This window comes from Ipomoea nil, unplaced genomic scaffold (assembly GCF_001879475.1).
Source record: "Ipomoea nil cultivar Tokyo-kokei standard unplaced genomic scaffold, Asagao_1.1 scaffold1043, whole genome shotgun sequence".
In the NCBI taxonomy this organism is placed as follows: domain Eukaryota; kingdom Viridiplantae; phylum Streptophyta; class Magnoliopsida; order Solanales; family Convolvulaceae; genus Ipomoea; species Ipomoea nil.
The window spans coordinates 9948974-9972471 of NW_017617471.1; the positions used below are offsets into that span (position 1 = coordinate 9948974).

A 23498-nucleotide genomic window follows, 5' to 3' on the forward strand; every position below is an offset into this window, starting at 1 on the left:
AAACATTATATCACTTATCTATCTACTCCACATTCTCACTAGCTCCTACCACCTGCCTACCTAAGTACCTATCTATTGACTCATATAGCCATCTAATCTACTTACCACATGGAAGTAAACCAATCAGCCTAAGTTGTTTATAATTAGCTGACTTAAATTAAGAAGATCAATAAATAATTTTCATAGAGAGTTGAACTTGAAACCTTGTGGTAGCAAATAACTAATCGACAAACTCAACTACGGTTGTTCCCCTCTACTTATACTATACTTACACTTAGTGTTGGTAATTATTTACATATATTATCTAACTTAAAACATACAAATATAAACCAACTTTTAAATTTTAAGTGAATCCAATAGGTTATTCGTTAGTATATATTTAGTTATATTATATCAATATATAAATGTGTTTTAGATATCGGATATTAAAATTCGCATATATTTGATTTAAAAAAAAAAGTTATATATTCGCTCAAATTGAATATATACGAAAATATTTTAAATACCAAATATAAAAACCTACTCAAAATTTTGAACGTTTTAGATTGAATTTGCAAAATAAAATTTTAAAAATAAAAATAGAAAATGGAAAATAAATAATAAAAAACCGAAGTAAAACAGCTCTCAACATTTTTCTGAGAAAAGTATGATTTTAAAATGACAATTTGATCCATTCTAACTATTTCCTACCTGAAATCCGGAAAAAAAAAAAAAGTTTGACTAAAAAAATGAAAATCGTGCCTCAAATGTAATAAAAATAATATTTAAAGACAATTGTTTTTCTCCCAAAGGGTTGAATTCCCAACCCCGAATATGGCGATCTGATAGAGTATTTGAGATGATGTATATCACAGTAACTCAATGACACAGTAGACATGGTTAAATGCCGATGCGCACAAGTGATCTGCCTACTTTGAGCATAATCCCTACACTATCGCTGCCAAAATTCGAATCTTGGTCTCTTCTCCAAAATACTACTTACTGAACCATTGAACTAAACTCATGCAGACATTTAAATACCCATTGTTGAAATGAGCTAATAGTGGTGCCACTATAAGTGATAATAATTTTACTACTTAATACTTATATACTAATCCCTGTGTTCAATAAAATTCTAGAAGATAAATGGAGTAAGAGTAGAAATTAAGCAGAAGATACTCTTAATTCTTAACTCTTTTGAATATGACGTACTATACGGAGTACTAAACACGACTTTTACCTTGCTAATTAGTTTATTAATGGCCTAATGGGCTATCATTATCTTCTAATTAAAGAATTTTCAATTCCTTACGTTACAGGGAGAATACTGACTATAAAATCAAAGATTAATTACTCTCTGATTTATGACTCTCCAAATCCATTATATTATCCAATGTCAAAGCATCTGTTTCAATTATTATTATTATTTTTCACTTATTAAAGATCTTTTAATTTAATGAATAAATATATAATTCTGGTTAAAAGGTTACTCTAATTTGGAGATTTATATTTGACCTTTTATTATTAGATTCGTTTATTAACTTCAAAATTGGCAAGAATTTCATATCAAAATTCTTGATCATAAGTTGGAACTGAGCAATCCTACTGAAATATTGTAGCCCCTCTTTGTAGGATATTGTTACGTTGTTCACTTGTCATAGGTTGTATATTCACTATTTTGATATAACAAATATCATTTTATTTCAAAATTTCTTCAATATTTGTCATTCTATTAATGAATTGAAGTTTAAACCTAAACTCTTATTTATAGAAAATTAATTAGTTATTGCATGGGGTGTTCAGTTGGTCACAGAGATGAAGTTTAGAAACATGACCTGGGATCAAGTCTCACCAGCTGCACTGAGGAGGGTTGGGGGCTCCTTGTGCACAGTAAGCGAAGGTCTATCCTTTATGTTAGAGTTTTCGGCGTGGAAAACCCTTGAGGTTGGAAATTCGACCTTTTGGAAACAAAGACAATTAAAATTCCTTGTATTTAATTTGAATTTAAATTAACTGTATAACTGTATTAAAAAAAAAAATTAATTGTATAACTAGAGAGATTTATTTACCTAAAATACATTATGTTAGAAAAGTAAAAGCGATATTACCCCTATTATAGTTTTGGATAATACAAAATTGCAAATCTAATCTGCATGTTACACACTGCTAGAAATTTGTGAATTTTTATCCACTTTTAAATAGATAACATTTTTTTCCTAAAATTTTTCAATAGATAACAAAAATTGAAGTGAATGAAGAATGGCCAAACATTTTCAACCAAGCTTTAAAGTTGGATGCATGGACAATTCCGTCCAACCTATAAAGTTAGAAGGAAATTTCTGTACACCTAAGAATGTGCAGAGTTTAAAATTTTTCAATCAAATTATTGAATATATATTCGGCAGAAAAGTTGAATTTTTTTTTTTCCAATTTTCTATCCTTTATAAGGTGTATGGAAATTCGAAATTAAAGGTTGACTAATTTTGGCAAATAAAAAAATTAAAAAATTGAAGAAATGGAAATATCCTTGCATAAAACAGGGTTTCACCGAAAACGTCACCAGACAGATCAAAAGTGTCCAAAATATTATAATCTAGGGAGTTAAATGACAAAAACGGTAGTATGAGGCTAAATTTGAAATTGTTATCAAAGGAAATGGACTTTCGCTGGAATTAACTTTTCATTTTATTACTCCATTTTAATTTTGTAGTAGTTAGAGAGATTTAGAAGGTTGAGCTATACTCGAGAAGAAATTGATCAAGTGAGCGAACATATGTAGATATCTATATGATATTTTTTTGAATGCTACTAGCTCTATTACATTGTAGTATCTGTTCATATACTTTCTCAACCTACTGAAACACAAGGAGCTAATAACGCCTCCACTGAAGCTTGAACTCACAACCTTCCTAATGGAAGTCCAACCCGGGTACCATTGGACCACATAGTCCTGGTAGATATCTATATGATATATTATTTCATTTATTTGCTAGAGTTTGATTCTTAGTTTGAGATTATTATTAAAGATTTTATTTTTTGATTGTGTTTATGGTTTTAGTTTGTGAATAATTAATTTATTATTAATTTGTAATTATTGTTTTAGTTGATTGAAAAAAGTTGTGAGGTGAATGGTCTAAATTGCAATCATTACACCGTGCATTAGGGCGCACATAGCAATATGCGCATCGTGCCTCCCGAAACGACGTCGTTTTGTATTCTGTTATAAAATCATGTGTTTTCAGGTATAAAATTCTGTATATTCGAAACAGGGGATTTTTATCTTTTTAAGATTATGTATTTTCAGGTATAAAATTATGTGTTTTCAGGTATAAAATTATGTATTTTCTATTATGTAATTTTGTACATTCGAAACATGAGAATTTTCAGTTATAAAATTATGTGTTTTCAGGTATAAAATTATGTGTTTTCTATTATATAATTCTGTACATTCGAAACATGGAGATTTTCAGTTATAACAATTATGTGCTTTCATGTATAAAATTATGTGTTTTCAGGTATAAAAGTCTGTGTTTTCTAGTATACAATTCTGTACATTTGAAACATGTATTTTTTTTTTAAGAGGTTAACAGCGAACACGCGAAAAAAGTCAAAACGACGTCATTTTGGGCCAGGCGCACAATGCACTGTGCGCCCTAGTGCACGGTATAATTTGCCGTCTAAATTGTGAGGTGAGGTGAGGTATGTTGTGAATGGATTATAATTTGTACATGTTTAATTTTTAGGCTGGGAAAAAATAAATATTATATTAAAAATAATTTACGACGACTTTTCAAAAATCCATCATTAAATGATTTCACACACACACTTTAGTTTTTTACCAAAAAAATTGAAGGCGTAGATGTTTAAAAAAAATGTAGACATACGAGGTCAATTTTTATATGTTTGTAAGTAATATTCACTCCATCTCATTTTATGTATCTTTTTTTTTTTTTTGGTATCTCATTTTATGTATCTGATTTGATTAACAATGTTTGATTGAAGTTATTTTTAATTTAAAATGATAGCCTGAGACTAAATATATAAAATTTATATATTTAGAAATTACATTAAAAATATTAATAACACAAAAAAAAATTAAAAATAAAAATAATTAAATAGTACTAAAATAAAGTAAAGAAAAATAATTGATTTGACCAATAAATGATAAACAGAATAGATAAAATGAGACTGATGAAATATTATATTCCTAAAAACTATATATAAATGTTTCTTTCTTCATCAACAACATTAAACAAATGTGCTAAACCAATAAATCTAAGTTCTCTACCTAAAATGTTAAAAGCAAACTATCAATATAAAGTATCCCCATGTCATGTCTAAAATCTATCAATTGCTGCTTTAATTGACATACAATCCCTAATAAAAATGTTTAGAACTATATATAGCCACATAATTATCAGATTTGAGCTGTTTATCACCAGATTCTGCATATGCAATCATCACCCATGTCCACTAAAATTACAATAAATAAATAAAATAAAATAAACAGAAAAAAGTATATAATATAAGTATATTAAGTAACAAAATGAAAGTTACTTCAAAAACTACATAAGTATGGAGGTAACATCCACGGAATCAGCAGGTAATAAACTTGTGATACCCTTAAAATAGGGGTCGAAGGTTTGGAGATAAATTTAGAATTTGTCATTATGTGTAACCATTCAATCTGCACATGCATAAATTAACTTTCATGTGAATGTGTTTTAAATCAAATATTAAAATTTATTTCTAGTTGATGAGCAATTTAGGTGGTGTTTGGTTAGGGATTTTTGTACCATACTATTAGATTTGATACTCATTATCAAGTTAATTTGTCTATTTTTATTATTCTACTATTAGATGCAAAAACTAATGTGTGTATATATGCACACAAACCCTATATGATCTGATATCAAGCTGATTTGAATATTTGACTTCCAATATATTGCCATGTATTTTAACTTTATTCTATGTAAACATCGTAATATCCAAATATTGTTCCTTAATAATTTATATTTAAATTGCTTAAATAGCTCACGTGTTATTAGGCATGTGTAGACTTAATGCACATTAACAACCTCTCAAAGGACATTTTCTAGCTGGTTTTGAGGTGGCTAGCCATGGACGTATAGCAAATGTATGGTTAGGCATGTGTTATGTGTATTTGTTTTATTGAAGATTAATTTCATTAATTTCAGTTTTTTTTTTCTTTTAAATATATAGAGTTTAACAAAGTTTAGAAATAAATTTAGTGATTGAAGTAAATTTTAGGACTATTCATAATTTTGTCAAAATTGAGGTCCTTCCACTATATTGAGTTGAAACTGATGAGATTTAGCCATTTTGACAAAATTATGAATTAATTTTTTTGTTACTATTTTTAGATTATTGAGTTTAGCTTCACTTTAGACCTAGTATGCTACTTTGATATTGTATTTATGTGTTTATTTGTTCTTTGAATTTTTCTTATTAAGTTTATTGGACAACTGGACAAGATAAAGAAGAACAATATAACATATTGTACTGTATATGTCAATGTGGTAGTATTCTATATTCTCTTCTTCTCCTTTTTTTTTTTTTTTTTTTTTTTTTTTTATTGTAGAAAGAAAATTGTATACATTTTTTTTTAAAAAAAATTTACTTATTTGTATTATGTATAATAGTTATGTATTACGAAGGTTACAACACAATTGATGGATATTCAAGTTCAAGTGTTGGTTCTTTAACAATACATATTGAAATGGCAGAAAGAAATCTAACACCAAATGTCACAAATGTGGGAATCATAGGATTTGAAGGTGATGCTGAAAATGATGTTGGCAAAGAAGTTGAAGAAGTGGAAGGAGAATGTGAACTTTATAAGAAGAAGCAAAGGAAAAAAAAAAGCATCACTTATTTGGCAGGAAATGACAGTGATGAAATTTGAGAATGAGGAAGAAAAAGTGCAATGCAATCACCGCAACTTGAAATTAAAAAAAAAAAACAAAAAAAAAAAAAAAAAACAAAAACGGATGGCACAACCACACAATATAAAAGATATTTAGACAATTGCATAAAACGCAAAATTAATCTTTCAGAGTAAAGGATCATTTGTGTGGTTCCATCGACATAAAAATTAGAAAATACGGCCGTGTTAGTGGTGTTCAGAATTGGAAGTATTGATCGCGCCTCCGACCTCCGACCATCAGAATGATCGCGCCTTTCTCCATGCAGTTTCCCGTGCACATAAAAGTTCTTGTTGAGATATTTGTGTTGAGATATTTGATGATATTAATCATCTATATTAATAGTCATGTGTCTCTTGGATTTTCCATATGTCTCTTGGGTTTCCCATGTATCTCTTGGGTTTTCCATGTGTCTCTTTGTTTTCTCATTTGTATTTATTTTTCATCATCTTGTTAGCACTATATATACAAGTGCTTGTATTGAAGTTGACACAAGACACAATATATTAGTTTTTCCTCTTCTTCTTGTTTATTTGTATTCTACATGGTATCAGTCGCCAAGGTTTATACATGTGCATAAACTCATCAATGGTTGATGACGAGCAGCCGCAGGCATTAACAGGGCTGATTAGTGGTACAGAGATTTTTGATGATCAATTGAATGGTAAATTTGATCCACGGTTGTGGATAATTGACACAGGGGCTTCTCGTCATGTTACTGGTGATTCCACTCGAATGACTGATGCAAAAGATATATTTCATTGCCCTGTAGGTTTACCCAACGGAAAAACAGTGGTTGCAACTCGAGAAGGCTCGGTTCGATTAACAGACAAAATTGTTCTTAATCATGTCCTTTATGTTCCGTCTTTAAGTTGCAATCTTATTTCTGTTTCTCAGTTAAATGATGCTATGCATAGCAATGTCCACTTTAACTCTTATATGTGTGCTATACAGGACCAATCGGGGGAACTGATTGGAACGGGTGTTAGACGGGATGGACTTTACTACTTCAAGGGAATCGATTCAGTGCAACATCCTACAGTAAATGGTGTGACAAGTTCAGTCAATCTTTGGCATCGACGAATGGGTCATCCATATGAAAAAGTGGTAAAATTACTTCCGTCTGTTGGCACTGTTGTGGGAAGTTTTAATAAAGCTTGTGAGGTTTGTTTTCGTGCTAAGCAACCTAGAGATAAGTTTCCTTTGAGTAATAACAGAGCATCTCGAATATTTGAGAAAATACATTGTGATTTGTGGGGTCCTTACCAACATCAATCCTCTTGTGGTGCACGTTATTTCTTGACTATAATAGATGATTATTCGCGAGCAGTTTGGATTTATTTGATGATGGATAAAACTGAGGTTTTTAAAATGTTCTTGTGTTTTGTGGCTATGATTGATAGACAATTTTCTAAATCAATCAAGGTCGTTCAGAGTGACAACGGTACTGAATTCAATTGCTTGCGTGATTTTTTTTCTGATACTGGAATTCTATTTCAAACTTCCTGTGTGGGAACTCCTCAACAAAATGGTAGGGTTGAGCGGAAACATAAACATATTCTCAATGTATCGAGAGCTTTGAGATTCCAAGCCAATTTGCCAATTTATTTTTGGGGAGAATGTGTTCTTGCGGCCACACATCTTATAAATTGGACACCAACACCGTTGCTTGGTAACAAAACTCCTTATGAAATTCTTTTTGGTAGTCCTCCATCTTACAACACAATTCGTGTTTTTGGGTGTCTTTGCTTTTCCCACAATCAAAAAGCAAAAGGCGATAAATTTGCTAGCAAGAGTCGAAAGTGCATCTTTGTGGGATATCCATTTGGGAAAAAGGGTTGGAAGTTGTTTGATCTTGACACCAAAGAATTTTTTGTTTCCCGCGATGTGAAATTTTTTGAGGATGTTTTTCCATTTCCCCTCACAGACACGACTACCAATCCTCATGAAGAATTTGTTCACGAAGATTTTTCTGTAATTGTTGAAGAAGCCGAGCCCAGCTCCACAAACGAGCCAAATCCTCAACTTGAGCCAAGCTCCACACCCGAGCCAACCTCTCAACCGGAGTCAAACTCCATACCCGAATTCAACTCACAACCTGAACAACACACTAGTACTCTTGCTCCAAATAACCAGGATCCGAATGTTGAGATGGGTCGGGGTATGAGAAATAAAGTTCCTCCAGTGTGGTTGCGCGACTATGTTATTAATTCTACTGTTTCTAAAAGTCCATCCTCCGTCACACCGTCTCCACAGTCACCCTCAGGTACTCCCTATCCTTTAGCACATTATATAAATTGTGACAATTTTTCTCTACCATACAGAACTTTTCTCGCAGCAATTCTTTCTGAAAAAGAACCAAAATCTTTTAAGGAGGCAATGACACATACCGGTTGGAAAGAATCTATGACAAATGAAATCCGAGCCCTCGAAGACAATCAAACTTGGACTCTTGAAAATCTCCCGCCTGGGAAAAAGGCTCTTGGGAGTCATTGGGTGTATCGAATCAAATATAACTCAAATGGGTCGATTGAAAGACTCAAATCAAGATTAGTGGCTCTTGGTAATCATCAGGAAGAAGGCATCGATTACACAGAAACTTTTGCTCCTGTTGCCAAAATGACAACTGTTCGTGCACTTCTTGCCATTGCAGCATCTAAAAATTGGGAACTACATCAGATGGATGTGCACAATGCTTTTCTGCACGGTAATCTCGATGAAGAGGTGTATATGAAGCTTCCCCCGGGCTTTGAGGCATCCGATCCTAAATTAGTGTGTCGATTGTGCAAGTCCTTGTATGGATTAAAGCAGGCACCGAGGTGCTGGTTTGCAAAACTTGTTACGGCCTTGAAAGGGTATGGTTTCTTACAATCCTATTCGGACTACTCCTTATTCACCTTTACTCGGGGTGGAATTCAGATAAATGTACTTGTTTATGTCGATGATCTCATCATTTCTGGGAATGATTCTGCTGCTCTTAAGACATTTAAGGCTTATCTCAGCGATTGTTTTCATATGAAAGATCTCGGCACTCTAAAGTACTTTCTGGGTATTGAGGTTGCTCGTAGCGCTTCTGGACTATTTTTGTGTCAAAGAAAATATACTCTTGATATTATTTCTGAAGCAGGATTGTTGGGGGCCAAACCGGTTAGTGTTCCTATTGAGCAAAACCACAAACTCGGCCTAGCTAGTGGCCCAATTTTCTCTAATCCTACAGCTTATCGGCGTCTAGTTGGAAGACTTATCTACTTAGCCGTAACTCGACCGGATCTCGCATACTCTGTTCATGTGTTGTCTCAATTCATGCAAGAACCACATGATGAGCACTGGGAGGCAGCTTTGAGAGTTGTCCGTTATTTGAAAGGTACACCAGGTCAAGGGATTCTCCTACGAGCAGACATTGATCTAACGCTACAGGGATGGTGTGATTCGGATTGGGCCGCATGTCCTATTACTCGGCGATCGCTTACGGGTTGGTTGGTTTTTCTCGGCCATTCTCCAATCTCGTGGAAAACAAAGAAACAAATTTCTGTTTCTCGTTCTTCTGCAAAAGCAGAATACAGATCCATGGTAGCCGTTACTTGTGAACTCAAATGGTTAAAGGGCTTGTTGTTAAGTCTGGGGGTTCATCATCCCAAAACCATAAAGTTATTTTGTGACAGTCAGTCAGCCCTTCATATTGCAAAGAATCCAGTGTTTCATGAACGCACAAAACACATTGAAGTGGATTGTCATTTTGTTCGCGATGCAATTAAAGATGGTTTGATCTTCCCTTCCTACATTCCTACCAATTCGCAATTAGCTGACATCTTCACAAAGGCTCCTGGGCAAAGGCAATTTGAATTTCTTCTTCGCAAGTTGGGCATTTCAGATCCGCATGCTCCAACTTGAGGGGGGGTGTTGAGATATTTGATGATATTAATCATCTATATTAATAGTCATGTGTCTCTTGGATTTTCCATATGTCTCTTGGGTTTCCCATGTATCTCTTGGGTTTTCCATGTGTCTCTTTGTTTTCTCATTTGTATTTATTTTTCATCATCTTGTTAGCACTATATATACAAGTGCTTGTATTGAAGTTGACACAAGACACAATATATTAGTTTTTCCTCTTCTTCTTGTTTATTTGTATTCTACAGTTCTACTTACATTGCTGTGTAGTGTTTGAAGGTCGGGTACATAGTGGTGGATGAAATTGAAGATCAAGATTGTCTCAAGCATGTACGCGTGGCGTTACCTTCTCTGGGGCAGTGTGACACCACTGATTTGGTAGCAGACTATTTGTTCCTTAGAATTAGGAGAATTAAGAATGTAAATTTTAAATTCTAAAATTGTATAGGTTTGGTTGTAGTTTGTATAAGTTCTAGACTTATACTTAGAAAATTGTAATAATGAGAATTAAATGTACAATAAGTTCGGTTAGGTTGATATTTCCACCACCGGCATCTCAAGCCCGGTCAGGTTGGTTTTGTCACCACCGGCATTGTTAAGTCCGGGAAAAGTCTCACATCAAACCCTACTAAGTAGGCAATTTTGGCTTAGGACTAGCCGGATGAGGCTCCGACCTACAACCGCAATGTCAATAAACTTTAAGTTCCGGTTCCATACCGATGAGGACAAGGCCCCGACTTACCGACCATAATGTCGTTTAAACTTTATTCCGGTTCCATACCGATGAGGACGGGGCTCCAACCTACGACCGCAATGTCGATAAACTTTAAGTTCCGGTTCCATACTGATGACGACAAGGCTTCGATTTACGACCGCAATGTCGATAAACTTTAAAGTCCTGATGCCATACCGATCGTATTACTCCGAGAGTAGGGACTGTCTACTATTCCGGTTCCGTGTCGGGCAAATCCAATCTCTTGATTGGTAAGATTGCTCTAAGTCCGGTTAGGTCGGCATTGTCACCACCAGCCCAGTTAGCCCGAGATCATATCTCGGCTTTAGGTAGGCATTTTAAGACCGGTTAGGTTGGCCTTACCACCACCGGCGTTGTAAGTCCGGTTAGGTTGGCATTACCACCACCGACCCAATCAGCCCGAGATCATATCTCGGCATTAAGCCCTACAAGGTAAGCATTTTAAGACCGGTTAGGTTGACCTTGCCACCACTGGCATTGTAAGTTTGGTTAGGTCGGCATTGCCACAACCGGCCCAGTCAGCCTGAGATCATATCTCGGCTTTAAGCCCTACAAGGTAGGAATTTTTAGACCGGTTAGGTTGGCCTTGCCACCGCCGGTATTGTAAGTCCGATTAGGTCGGCATTGCCACCACCGACCCAGTCAGCCCGAGATCATATCTCAGCTTTAAGTGCTACGAGGTAGGCAGTTGACCCCCCGAGGTCGGACTTCCCACCCCGAGTAAAAGCAATCTCTTGATTGGTAAAGATTGATCACCTGATCACGCTAATAATCTGATCGCTTGATCGGTAGCATGCAAATCCTCTGTCACGTTAGAGGTCCGATCTCTTGATCGGTAAGTGTAAATTCCGTAAATCCTCAAAGTCCTACAAGTTAGGCAAATTGACTATCGATGCTATAAGTATGGTCGGGTGCATCGGCATCATGAGATCAGTCGGGTCGTTTCCGATCACAATCAAAGTTGCAAAGCAAACTCCAGAAGCTATCGTATTTACTCCCTTATGCTGACGATTCTCGCAACTAAGGGAGTGGGTGGCTACTGATAGGGTTGTAGAGCATGTTCCCTCGGCCTATGGAGCTCGAGCACTAAAGTGCTTCCCGAGCAGAATGACCTTCCCGGTCTCGTCATCGCTTCACGAGTAGAATGACCTTCCCGATCACGTTATCGTAGAGCCTTGGGTCTCCTAGTGCCTTATAAGGCACCTCCTTCGGCCTACGGAGCTCGTTCGTTAATGAGCTTCCCGACCAAAGCGACCTTTTCGGTCTCGTTATTGTAAGACCTTCGGGTCTTTTGGCTCCCCTCCGCTTGAGGGCTCTCGATTCATAAACCGAGCGTAAAAAGGGAAAAACCCATGTTTAGTTGATTGTTGTTTTAAGCGCATCTCACTATCGTTAGACCATCGGGTCTCCTAGTGTCCCTCTGCCTGGACTTTCGATTCATAAACCGAGTGCAGAAGGGGGAAAATCGCCCCAGTCAAACAATTCTTGATTTTCAAAAGTAAGTCATAGTGATTAATGCGGTAATCAAAGCCAACAAAAAACGATCGGCTAAGAACGATCTTTAAGCCGAGTGAGCTAGATTAGAGTTTGACCGAGCTCAAACCAGTCGCAGCCAGTTAGCCCGAGTGAAGAGCATTAGGAAAAGCGTTCCCGCTTGCGATCGGTTGAGGTATCCGGACCGCGAATAAAACCAATCTCTTGATTGGTAAGAAGTGATTAATAGGTCTCCCTGCAAATCCAATCTCCCGATTAGTGTAACCCGATCCCTAGATCGGTATAGTTTGATCTCTTAAACCATGCTAGAACCTGATCGCTACACCGCGTTAAAAGCCCAATCTCTCGAATAGTGCAAGTCGATCCCTAGATCGGTGCAATTTGATCTCTTACATCATAGAAAGTTCGATCCATAGATCATGAGTAAAACCAATCCCTTGATTGGTAAAAAGTAGATCCCTAGATCGCAAGTTAAGACCTCTCAGTCCTACCAAGCAACCCGGTCGGTAGATTGGTAAAGTAGACCTCTAAATCGCGGTTGACCCAATCTCCCGATCGCCAGATCGGTAGATTTTGACCTCTCGAATGTTGCAAATCCGATTTCTATATCGATAGAATTTAAACGACCCCTTATAGTCCAAAGACTGTGCTTATGGTTGTACTCTTTTTCCCTTAGCTAGAATTTTTTCTCACTGGATTTTTTCCTAGTCTAAGGTTTTTTAACGAGGCAACCAGCGCATGTCACGGACCGTGTAGTCAGGTTTTCTAGCCCGAACCCTTCCTCTTTAGCTCTACGTCAAGGCACGAACTAGGGGGGCTACTTGATATGATATATACCCCGGGTTGTACCTCCATGTACGACTGTGCTCTCGTTTATAGTCGGGTCGAGGTCAAACGGTTCGGGTCAACGGGTCAAAGTCAAGGTCAACGCTTGGGCCTATATAAAATGGCTTTAGGCCTTCATGTTAGGGGTCTTTTCCTCTCTCCTCTCTCTCTCTCTCTCTCTAACATATAATGCTCTCCCTTCTCTCGAAGAAAAACACAAGAACACTATGAATAAAAGAATCTTTTGAGCTATTTCTTCTTGTCTACTCTACCTTGTTCATACATATAGTACATGCGTTCTACGTACGCTGGAATAAACCATATCAAGTATATATGATCAAGCAAGGATGAGGGAGGTTATATCTCACATGATTATGGTTCATGAATTGCCATTTTCTTTTGTTGAGTATGAACTCTTCAATATAATCATGCAAACTGCAAATCCATATTATGAGTGAATTGGTCGAATAGCAACCACAAAAGATTGTTGGTCAACTTATAAGCTAGAAAAGAAACGAGTACAAGGGTTGTTGAATTCAGTTGGCAAAATTAGTATCACAAATGACATATGGACATCAAATCAGAACATTCAATACATGGTGATAACTGCTAATTTTCTGATTGATTATATATATATATATATATATATATATATATATATATATATATATATATATATATATATATATATATATATATATATATATATATATATATATATATATATATGAAGGATTAGGTGCGGTAATATGCTTTAGTAAAAGATGAGGCTTAATCTCAGTCCTTAATCTAATCAAAATCAACAACCCAGATTGAAGAAATTTTTTTTTTTTAAAAAAAATGCAGTTGCAATTTGGCCATTTTCCGTATTGTTAAAAGTTAAGGTGCATAGTTTCTGTGCTTAAGGTGCGTCGATTTAATACTTAAAGTGCGTGTTTTCTGTGCTTAAGGTGTGTCAGTTCTTCAGTTGAGAACTTACGGTTCATTTTTTTTTTTTAACTTAAGGTGCGTCAGTCTAAAGTTTTTTGTGTGTCTTTCCATAGCCTAAGGTGCGTGGTTCCTGTGCTTAAGGTGTGTTAGTTTTTCAGATGAGAACTTAAGGTGCAAATTTTTTGTTTAAAATTAAGGTGAGTCAGTCTAAAGCTGTAAGTGTGTCTTTCCATAGCTTAATGTGCGTCTTTGTATCGCATAAGATGCGCCATGTTTAACACTGAAAAGGTGCGCCAATATAACAGATAAGGCTCGCCATTTTAACACTTAAGGTGCGTCATCCCAAAATGCCAATTGCAAACGCTGCAAAATGTGTGTGTGTGTGTGTGTGTGTGTGTGTGTGTATATATATATATATATATATATATATATATATATATATATATATATATATATATATATATATATATATATATATATATATATTGATAGATTAATGTATAAAAATTATAATTAATTAAATATATACATTTATATAATACATTATATTTATTAGGAATAAGGATCAAATAGGTCACTCAACTGCACACCAAATTGCAATTAGGTCATTGAACTAAAAAAGAATGCAATTGAGCCACTGAACAACACAAAAACATGCAATTTAGCCCAAAATAACTTGTTTACCTGATGTAGCAAGTTACCGATTTTAAAATAAAATTTTTAAAATAATTTTTAATAAATAAATAATTAAAATATTATTAAAAAAAAAAACAGAAACTCCCGGCCGGAGACGAACCGGCTACGTCTCCATGGCTTTGGAGACGAAGGCCAGGGAGACGAATTCGTCTCCTAGCCATGGAGACGAAGGTCTTTGTCTCCATGGCTGGAGACGGAGGTTCGTCTCCGTCCGCCATTTTCTGTTTTTTTAATATATATATTTTAATTATTTATTTATTACAAATTATTTTAAAATTAAGATTAATCTTCACTTTTCACTGGAAGAACTCAGAGATTCAATTCAATCAACCAACAGATAGAATTACACGAGAGTATATCTCAGTCTACTTCTAACTACTCCTATCTAATAGGATACAGACAGTAGACTTATTCTAGCCATAGAAAACTAACATAGGTTATACAAATTAAATACAATTAATAACAATAATACTCACAGAACCCAATTGTATATTTATATATCCCAATTGTATATTTATATATATCCTTTACTTTGTTCAGAACCTATAAAATAGTAGCACTCTCCTCTCCTTATTGTAAATATAAATAATTTGACACAAATAACATACTTTTTTTTTGAGGAGATAAGGTTGGTAGAAAAGGAAAAACGTAGGAAAGAAAAAGGAAGTATGAACCGTACGTACCTGTTTCCGTACTAACCTAACAAAAACCAAACCATGTGGACAACATAGCATTGTTTGTATTGGGTGAGTGTCACCTCGTCATCCTTGTTTCTACTCTTTTTTAATACTACAACTCAACCGTGCATTTCTTCGCTACGGACTATTCGCACACTCCTTTTGGTCCACTAACGTGACCGCATTGCTTTCTCTATTTTATTATTTCTTTTTTATTTTTATTTTTCCACATGGTCCCCTTCACCCATTTCATTCACTCTATGTATGTATATATTTCTTCTTTTTATTTATTTATTAAATGTTTCATTTACAACCTTTTTTCTTGTTGTGTCCGCTTTGTTCCTTTTAAAATTTAAGAAAAGTTCAATTTTAATTCGTGGATTGTATTAGTATTTTAAAATTAGTTTTTGACGTTAAATTTGTTCAATTGTAATTTTCTGAATTTCATGATATAATCTTGAAAAATCAATAGAATGAAAAAAATTGATAATATCATGAAAGTCAAAAATTGCAATTGAACAATTTTAAAATTGATGACTAATTTTGAATTGTCAATTTGATTAAAATTAAAATTTTGTGTTAAAATTTGATCGAATATTCCCTTGGCCCTTGCATCTAGGTAAGTTAGGTTTTTAAAACTCTTAATTGTTAGTCATTATTAGTTGTAGTTTTTTTTTTTTTTTTTTATAATTATAATTATTGAGTTTTATTTGAAATATGAATTGTCAATTAAATAACACTGCATTTGTGATTGAAAAATGTATATTTTCACTATTCAAAAATTATAACTTGAGAAAGAATGCTTGATGTTAATAAGACAAATACATGTTAGTCATATGAGAATTGATTATAATTTGAAATCTAATTATTTTTATTTTTATTTTTATTATTTTATTCAAAATATATTGAGAAAAATAAGTATATAATGCGTGTTATTTTTGTTCACGAGTTACTTATCAAAACTTTGGCATTTTAACTATAAATTGTGTAATATGATAATTAATTGAAAATCGTATAATACTAAATAATAAAAATGGAGTTTATTATATATAAAAAAGAACAATATCATTTTTATAAATTGTAAAATAAAATTATTATTCGGAGTACTATTTAAAAAAAATATTATCACCCAAATAAAAAAATATTACTACTCTGCATTCTAAAATTTTACTAATTATTTTATTAATGTTGTGAACGGCAGCAGACAGCACAGCTCCCACTTCTTCATTTAAGTTATTAATGCCTTTGTGGGAGAAGTTATTAATGCCTTTTTACCAAGAAAAAAAAAAAAACTTTTTACAATATTGTTATTATTTATTTATTTATGAAAAGAAGCATAAATAGCCCATCAAAATTTTACTATTCGTGCAATTGGACCACCGAACAAAAAAAAAAGTGCAATTGAATCATCTAACTTTATAAATTTGTGCTAGTAATATTTATAGCAGGTTATTTGCAAGTAAAACCGGTCTAAGTCTTTTTTTTTTTTTTTTTTAAATCTAACATGGACGGACCTCCTCCTCCGTCCAGGTCATCGACGAACGGAGGAGGGGGTAGCCTCCTCCGTTCAACTTGCTGACGGGTGGAGGAGGTAACTTTGCCTCCTCCTCAGTCCAAATCTACAAAGAAGGTGCAACCATGCCTCTTCCTTCGTCAAGGTCGACGAAAGAGGAGGTAGCTGTCACATACTTCACAAAAATATGATAAACTCCTCATCCCATGATTATTATTTAAAAAATAAAGATGGAGCTTGGAACAGGAGGGCTGACTCCTCTGTTCATAGTTAAGTGGAGGCAGCCTTGCCTTCCCTTTTGATGAAGGAAGAGGTGGCTGCCTTCTGTACCTTGACGGAGGCGGCAACAACCTCCTCTTTTAAAAAAAATTAATATAATATTTTTTATTAATATATTAAAATTTTCAAAGAAAGTTTTAAAAAAATACATTTTTTTTATGAACATGTCCTAGGAAAAGGTGAACTGAAACCTGTAGTCTATTTGTAAAGAATGTCAATTGCACATTTTTAGTAAAATTAAATGGTTCAATTGCACACTTTTTTATTCGATGATCTAATTGCACAAATAGTAAAAAATTGATGATATATTTAACACCTTTTCCTTTATTTATTTTGGATTGCATATTGGTTGTCCCTCATCAAAGAGGAAAAATAATTGGCCTTTTCTTTCTCTCACTGTTTTGTCACGTTTAGTGTGGGGTGTCCCTCCCTCAAGAAATGTGGTTGAGTTGTGACCTTGTGACTTACCTCTAATTATTTATCATTCTAAATTTTTAATAATATTTTTCACAGTTTGCCTAAGTGTTATGCTTAAATTAAGTATTCTTAACTTTAATATTTGTTTAGTGCAAAATAGGGTCGCAGATGCTCTTATGAAGATGACGCTACAATTTCATAAGGGTCTTTATGTGGTTGCCAGTTTTTTTTTTTTTATTTATTTTTTTAATTATTTTTTTTATGCTAATCTAAGACCTCTAATTTGAGAAGTCACAGCTATTCCGCTCGATCACAAGGTCTTTGGGCAAGAATGTGTAGCTTTTAGTGTTATGTTTTTTTAGGTCTCCCCTATCCTAATTTAAACAATAAAAATAATTTAAGTTGAGTTTGGTTGGAAATTCTGTATTGTACGTTGGTACTATATAATTTGATACTCATTACTATGTTTGTTTAATTTTTCTATTTTTTATATCCTACTATTAGATTCAAATTCTTTACTAATTATAAAATTCATTATATCTTTCATCCCTACTTCTAAATAAAATAAAGAGACTCTTCTTGCTTAAAACCATTACCATTATCAAGTATTTGATTACCATTATCATTTCGATTCCAATGTTTGAACCAAACGCCCTTACATTAACAGTGCATTTATCAACTGTCCTAAATTATTAAGTTATTAGGTAATAAGTTTTGATTCAAAGAAAATTGTTGTATTTCTTTGACATTGTTGATATCATAAAATTTTTCATAATATAGTTATATTTCTTCTAAAGAGTAGGACATGCCACCAATCTAGATAATTACTCTTTTCTTTAGCTTTTGTTGGATAAAAACTCTCTATATTCTTATTATCAAAAAAAAAAAAAAAAACTATATTCTTTAGTTATTTGTAAATTGATTAATCTTATTGCTAATTGATTTTTTATTTTAAAAAATCTACACAATAATTGCATGAAGATGAGTGAAAATAAAAAACAAAAAACCCAAAGTATTTATTATCATGGACTACTTAATAATGTACATATGGGACTTATTATTTGCTTGTCCTCCTTAATCTCCTTGGAAGGATTCAACGTTTGTGTTCCACTCTCTCCCCTTTCGCTGCAAATCATTCCCTCTTTCAATAAAAAGTTGAAAAAAAAACAGCCAGCACCTTACATGTGATGCATCATCCTTCATCTTTCTAGCCCTCTTTCTTGGTGTCAGAGCCAAAAACAAGGAGGAAAGTTAGCTGCTTAAATACACTGAAAGTGCAAATTTTTTTTATTTTTTATTTTCAGAGAATGAATGGTCTTTCAATTTCAATTACAGAACCAGATCTTTCTGAGTTCGTTGAAGTTGATCCAACTGGAAGATATGGCAGAGTATGAGCCCCCCTACCCCTACCCAACCTGCACCACTCCCTTTCTGCTGGCTTTTCTTTGTAAAGTTTTGAGCTTGATTTTTGGTTTCTTTTTTTGTTGTTGCAGTACAATGAAATACTTGGAAAAGGGGCTTCAAAGACAGTGTATGTATAGAAATTCATCTTTTTTTTGTTGGGTGTTTGACAAATCTGTTCAGGTTTCATCAAAGGCCTGTTTGTTGAGTTTCTGAGATTTGTGAAGTACCATTTCAAAAATTTGTACCAAAGCTAGAACCTTTTTGGAAGATTGAATAATGGGTAGCTGATGGATTTGGGATCTCCCTTGCAAAGAAGGAATCTTTTTTTTTTTTTTTTTTTTTGGGTATTTTGGGGAAGGTGGGGGGTTGGTGATGGGTCTGAGGTGGATTTAGGATTCTGATTGGGGTTTTGTTTTTTTATGAAATGGTGCAGTTACAGAGCATTTGATGAGTATGAAGGGATTGAAGTTGCTTGGAACCAGGTGAAGCTGTATGATTTCCTGCAAAGCCCTGAAGATCTTGAGAGGCTCTACTGTGAAATTCACCTGCTGAAGATATTGAATCACAAAAACATTATGAAGTTCTACACCTCTTGGGTTGATACTGCCAATAGGAACATCAATTTTGTAACTGAAATGTTTACTTCTGGAACACTCAGACAGTAAGCATATATATCCCATTTCTTGATCCATGTTTTTCTCTGGCTTTTGGTTCCATTCAATCAGTTAATCTTGGATTGGGTTTGGCAGGTATAGGCTGAAGCACAAAAGGGTTAATATTAGAGCAGTGAAGCATTGGTGCAGACAGATCTTGAATGGATTACTCTATCTCCATAGCCATGATCCCCCAGTGATCCACAGAGATCTCAAGTGTGATAACATCTTTGTGAATGGGAATCAAGGGGAAGTTAAAATTGGAGATCTTGGCCTAGCTGCTATTCTCAGAAAATCCCATGCTGCTCATTGTGTTGGTATTCTTCGATATTTTTCGATCTTTGCCTGTTTGCTAGAGGGATCTTTGCTGTTTACTTAATGCTATTCTTGATAATATGTTTAGGAACTCCTGAATTCATGGCCCCAGAAGTGTATGAAGAGGAATATAATGAATTGGTTGACATCTATTCTTTTGGGATGTGTATCTTGGAAATGGTCACTTTCGAATACCCATATAGTGAATGCACTCATCCTGCCCAGATCTACAAGAAAGTTATCTCTGTAAGTATTCCCTTTTCTTCATTTTTCAATATAATCTCGATCTTTAGTGTTTCTATCGTCTCTAGTAACTTGGTTAGTTGTTATATAGGGGAAGAAACCAGATGCATTGTATAAAGTGAAGGATCGTGAGGTACGAGAATTCGTTGAAAAATGCTTGGCCACTGTCTCCTTAAGGCTATCAGCAAGGGAGCTTTTGGATGATCCATTCCTTCAACTCGAAGATTGCGAGCACGATTTAAGGCCTATGAAGAGAGAGTTGGATTACATGGACCCTCTATTAAGGCAGCCAGTTCTCGAGGTGGACTGTGAAGGAACATCGTTTAGTAATGGCTTCTACAATGGGTACTGCAATGGTTATGCATATGAAGAAGAGGAGAAAGGATGGGCGTGTGATCCTAATGAATTCGACCAAAATGGAATCGAGCTTTTCGAGTACAATGATGATGAACGCGAAGATCATTCTTCTAATTTGGATATAAGTATCAAAGGGAAGAGAAGAGAGGATGGGAGCATCTTTTTAAGACTTAGAATTTCAGACCAAGAAGGTTAGACCATTAAAAACCGAATCTTTTTGAACTTCATTCTTTTCTTGAACTCAAAACCCAGTTTTGTTTTTGTTTCCAGGTCGAATCAGGAATATCTATTTCCCGTTTGATGTTGAATCCGATACAGCGTTAAGCGTTGCTACTGAAATGGTAGCAGAGCTGGATATTACTGACCAAGATGTTACTAAGATAGCAGATATGATAGATGGGGAGATTTCGAAATTAGTCCCGGATTGGAGACCAGGGCCTGGATTAGATGTAATCTCTCACTTTGCAAATCCCAGTTTCTGTTACAATTGTGTTTCGAATCATACTTCTACAGGTTCCTTTATGAATCTCCTGTCGAATAATCCAGCTGCCAAGAATCTACACTTCTTGCAGTGCAGTAGTTGTGCCACACATGGCCGGTTCGAGGAGATTACGTATCAAACAAATAGCCCTCGGGTGAATGCTTCTAACCATGAAGACGATCCGGCTTCATCGAGCCAAATAAATGGCTTCCATCACATGGAATATTGGGACAGGCACGAAAGCCTCGAGTGCAGCTCAGTGTGCTCCGGGGAGAGCCATTCCCTTGAAGAAAGCGAGAAACAGTATCAAGAAGTTTCGACTAAAGAGGCAGGCGAGAGTTGAGATGGTTTGCAACAAAGTAACAGATAATAAGGTTGAGGGAATTTAATGGTTTTTGAGAAATTGAGCCATGAATCCATGTTCTTCAATCGTCTTTCAGATCAACCGATAATATAGAAGTTGTGCTCGAAAGTGCTGCCCCAGTTCTGGTATCCCAAAGGGCCCGAAAATGTGAGGCGAACAGATCGATTTGTCTACTGTCAAGCAAAAGAAAAAAGAGAACTTTCTTTTATCAACAACTTCAGCGCATCATCACCGGTTGACACTGTTTGTTTATAATGTTTTCAGGCTCAGATTCATGTTCCTAAATTTTCACAAAAATTGCAGGCTGTATAGAACCATGAGGCACCCTTTCACCCCCTTCCCCTTCTTGTCCATCCACCCTCTTTTCTTCACATTGTTAGATTGGCTATAGAGCATTTTCTTGTTGAGAAAAGGCTGATTGAGGGCCAAATGTAAGTATACCAAGAGAAATGTAATTATTAAGGCTTAGGATTCCCTTATGGGATACCTTCTTGTTCCCATTACTGTCATCTTGATCAATTATTCAAACATTATTTATATCTTAGAAATTTTCCTTGATATCCTACAAAAACCATCTTTTTTAATAAGGTGTGCGATCACCATGAAGTAAATCAACTTAAGTTGTCCATAACTGATCGGTTCAAACCAAAGAAGGGGTGTGCGACTACAAGGAGATAAACTATTTTAGGTTGTCAATAGCTTACCGATTCAGACCAAGAAAGTTAATAGGCTGTTTTGGTTGGGAGTCGAACTTGTAACCTTATGGTAATCAAGTCAATAGCCCGACAAGCTGAAGTTATCCTTTACGAAACCATGTTGTAATTAATAGAGGCTGTGCAATGAAAAAATATACACTTTCAAATTTCAATAGTAAACATGTTTTCTATTTTCTGTTCTCTAATTCTCCGATTTTTCAGAAAATTTGAGAAATTTCTCAGTTAGTAAATGGGCTCGATATGTTTAAAAATTTATATTTATTGAGAAAAGTGAGAAATAGGAATCAACGGGTTAACATAGATACAAGCAATGATCACAGAATCTCTTGCATTATATATTTATATATAAGGGAAACCGGCCTGCAGATTGCCAGTGATGAAGTGAATTATTTAGTGGGATGATTCTGCTGTGCCCAATGGGAGCTTCATAATGACAACCTACGATACTTTGCATATTGCATGCACCATGCATATACCAATTATTAGGGTTTTATTACACCTACTTTTATTTTACATTTTAATTTTTTTTTTAAACATCGTTAATCTTAACTTGCAAATCGATCTATTTCTCTTTTTCATTTTTCGTTCCATCTTTATTTAAATAATATAAATTTTTTCGTTTCATCTTTGTACAAATAACATGAGATAGTGTTTGGTAAATAGCTGCTAACTGATTGAGTTAGTGAGTTTAGCTGATTACATACACAATGATTTTCTTAAAAAGCTAATTGAAAAAGCTGATTTTATTGAATTGGTTGTTTAACCAAGTCAAACAGCTAATAGTAATCGAATAAATTAAAATTGACTGATAGATTAACTATTTTATCAAACAGAGTCATAATAATATAAAGCAGATCACATGAGGGGAATATAAAGTCTCCGGATTACATGTATTTTGCCAATTATGATGAAGATGAAATTATTGAATTGGATGGCCCACACCCAAAAGTATCATGCCTCATCCAGCTGAAATCATTGTCTGGCTAGCTAGAGCATGCATGGTCTGGAGGCTTACTCAATCACATTGTGGTCCACCAATATCAGTTTAGTTTGGCTGACCTTATCTGTATTTTTATTTATTTATTTTACAACTATTTTTCAATTTTTTTTTCTCATAATAATAGTGTAATAGCCTTAAATAAGGGAAATTATGTATGGACCGAGTTTAATTTGTCCTAACCATGTTACTTAAAGACTAAATTAAACATATGTGTCAATATTTTATTGAATTGATTTGGTCTTGAAAGTGGAACATTGCTAACTTGCTATATCATTTTTGGGTTCTAGAAATTATAGAACTTAAGATAATATTCCATATATGTATTTATGTATATATGTATTTTGTCGATCTGTATATAAAAGTTAGGAGGTATCAAAGAAATTCACTAAATATGTGTATGAAAAAGTTTTGATATTCCTCACTCCAATGCAACCATTCCCAAAAAAAAAAAAAAAAAAAAAAAAAAAAGTGAGGAGGAGGTGAGACAATTTTTTAAAAAACTACTCCATTTTTTTAATTATTTAATATAATCAAAATTATACTATCACAAGTCTTTTGTAACGGG

At 34.3% G+C, this 23498-nt stretch overlaps 1 protein-coding gene across 1 annotated transcript; it reads left to right on the top strand.

Moving 5' to 3' along the window:
* Window positions 1-18443: 18443 nt before the first annotated feature.
* Window positions 18444-21652, top strand: LOC109182257 (serine/threonine-protein kinase WNK1-like). The gene is made up of 7 exons (XM_019332379.1): window positions 18444-18788; window positions 18894-18931; window positions 19238-19465; window positions 19554-19774; window positions 19861-20018; window positions 20107-20563; window positions 20643-21652. Exons 1-7 carry the CDS (start codon window positions 18708-18710, stop codon window positions 21194-21196), a joined length of 1737 nt encoding a protein of 578 aa, XP_019187924.1. The 5' UTR covers window positions 18444-18707; the 3' UTR covers window positions 21197-21652.
* The last annotated feature ends 1846 nt before the right edge of the window (window positions 21653-23498 follow it).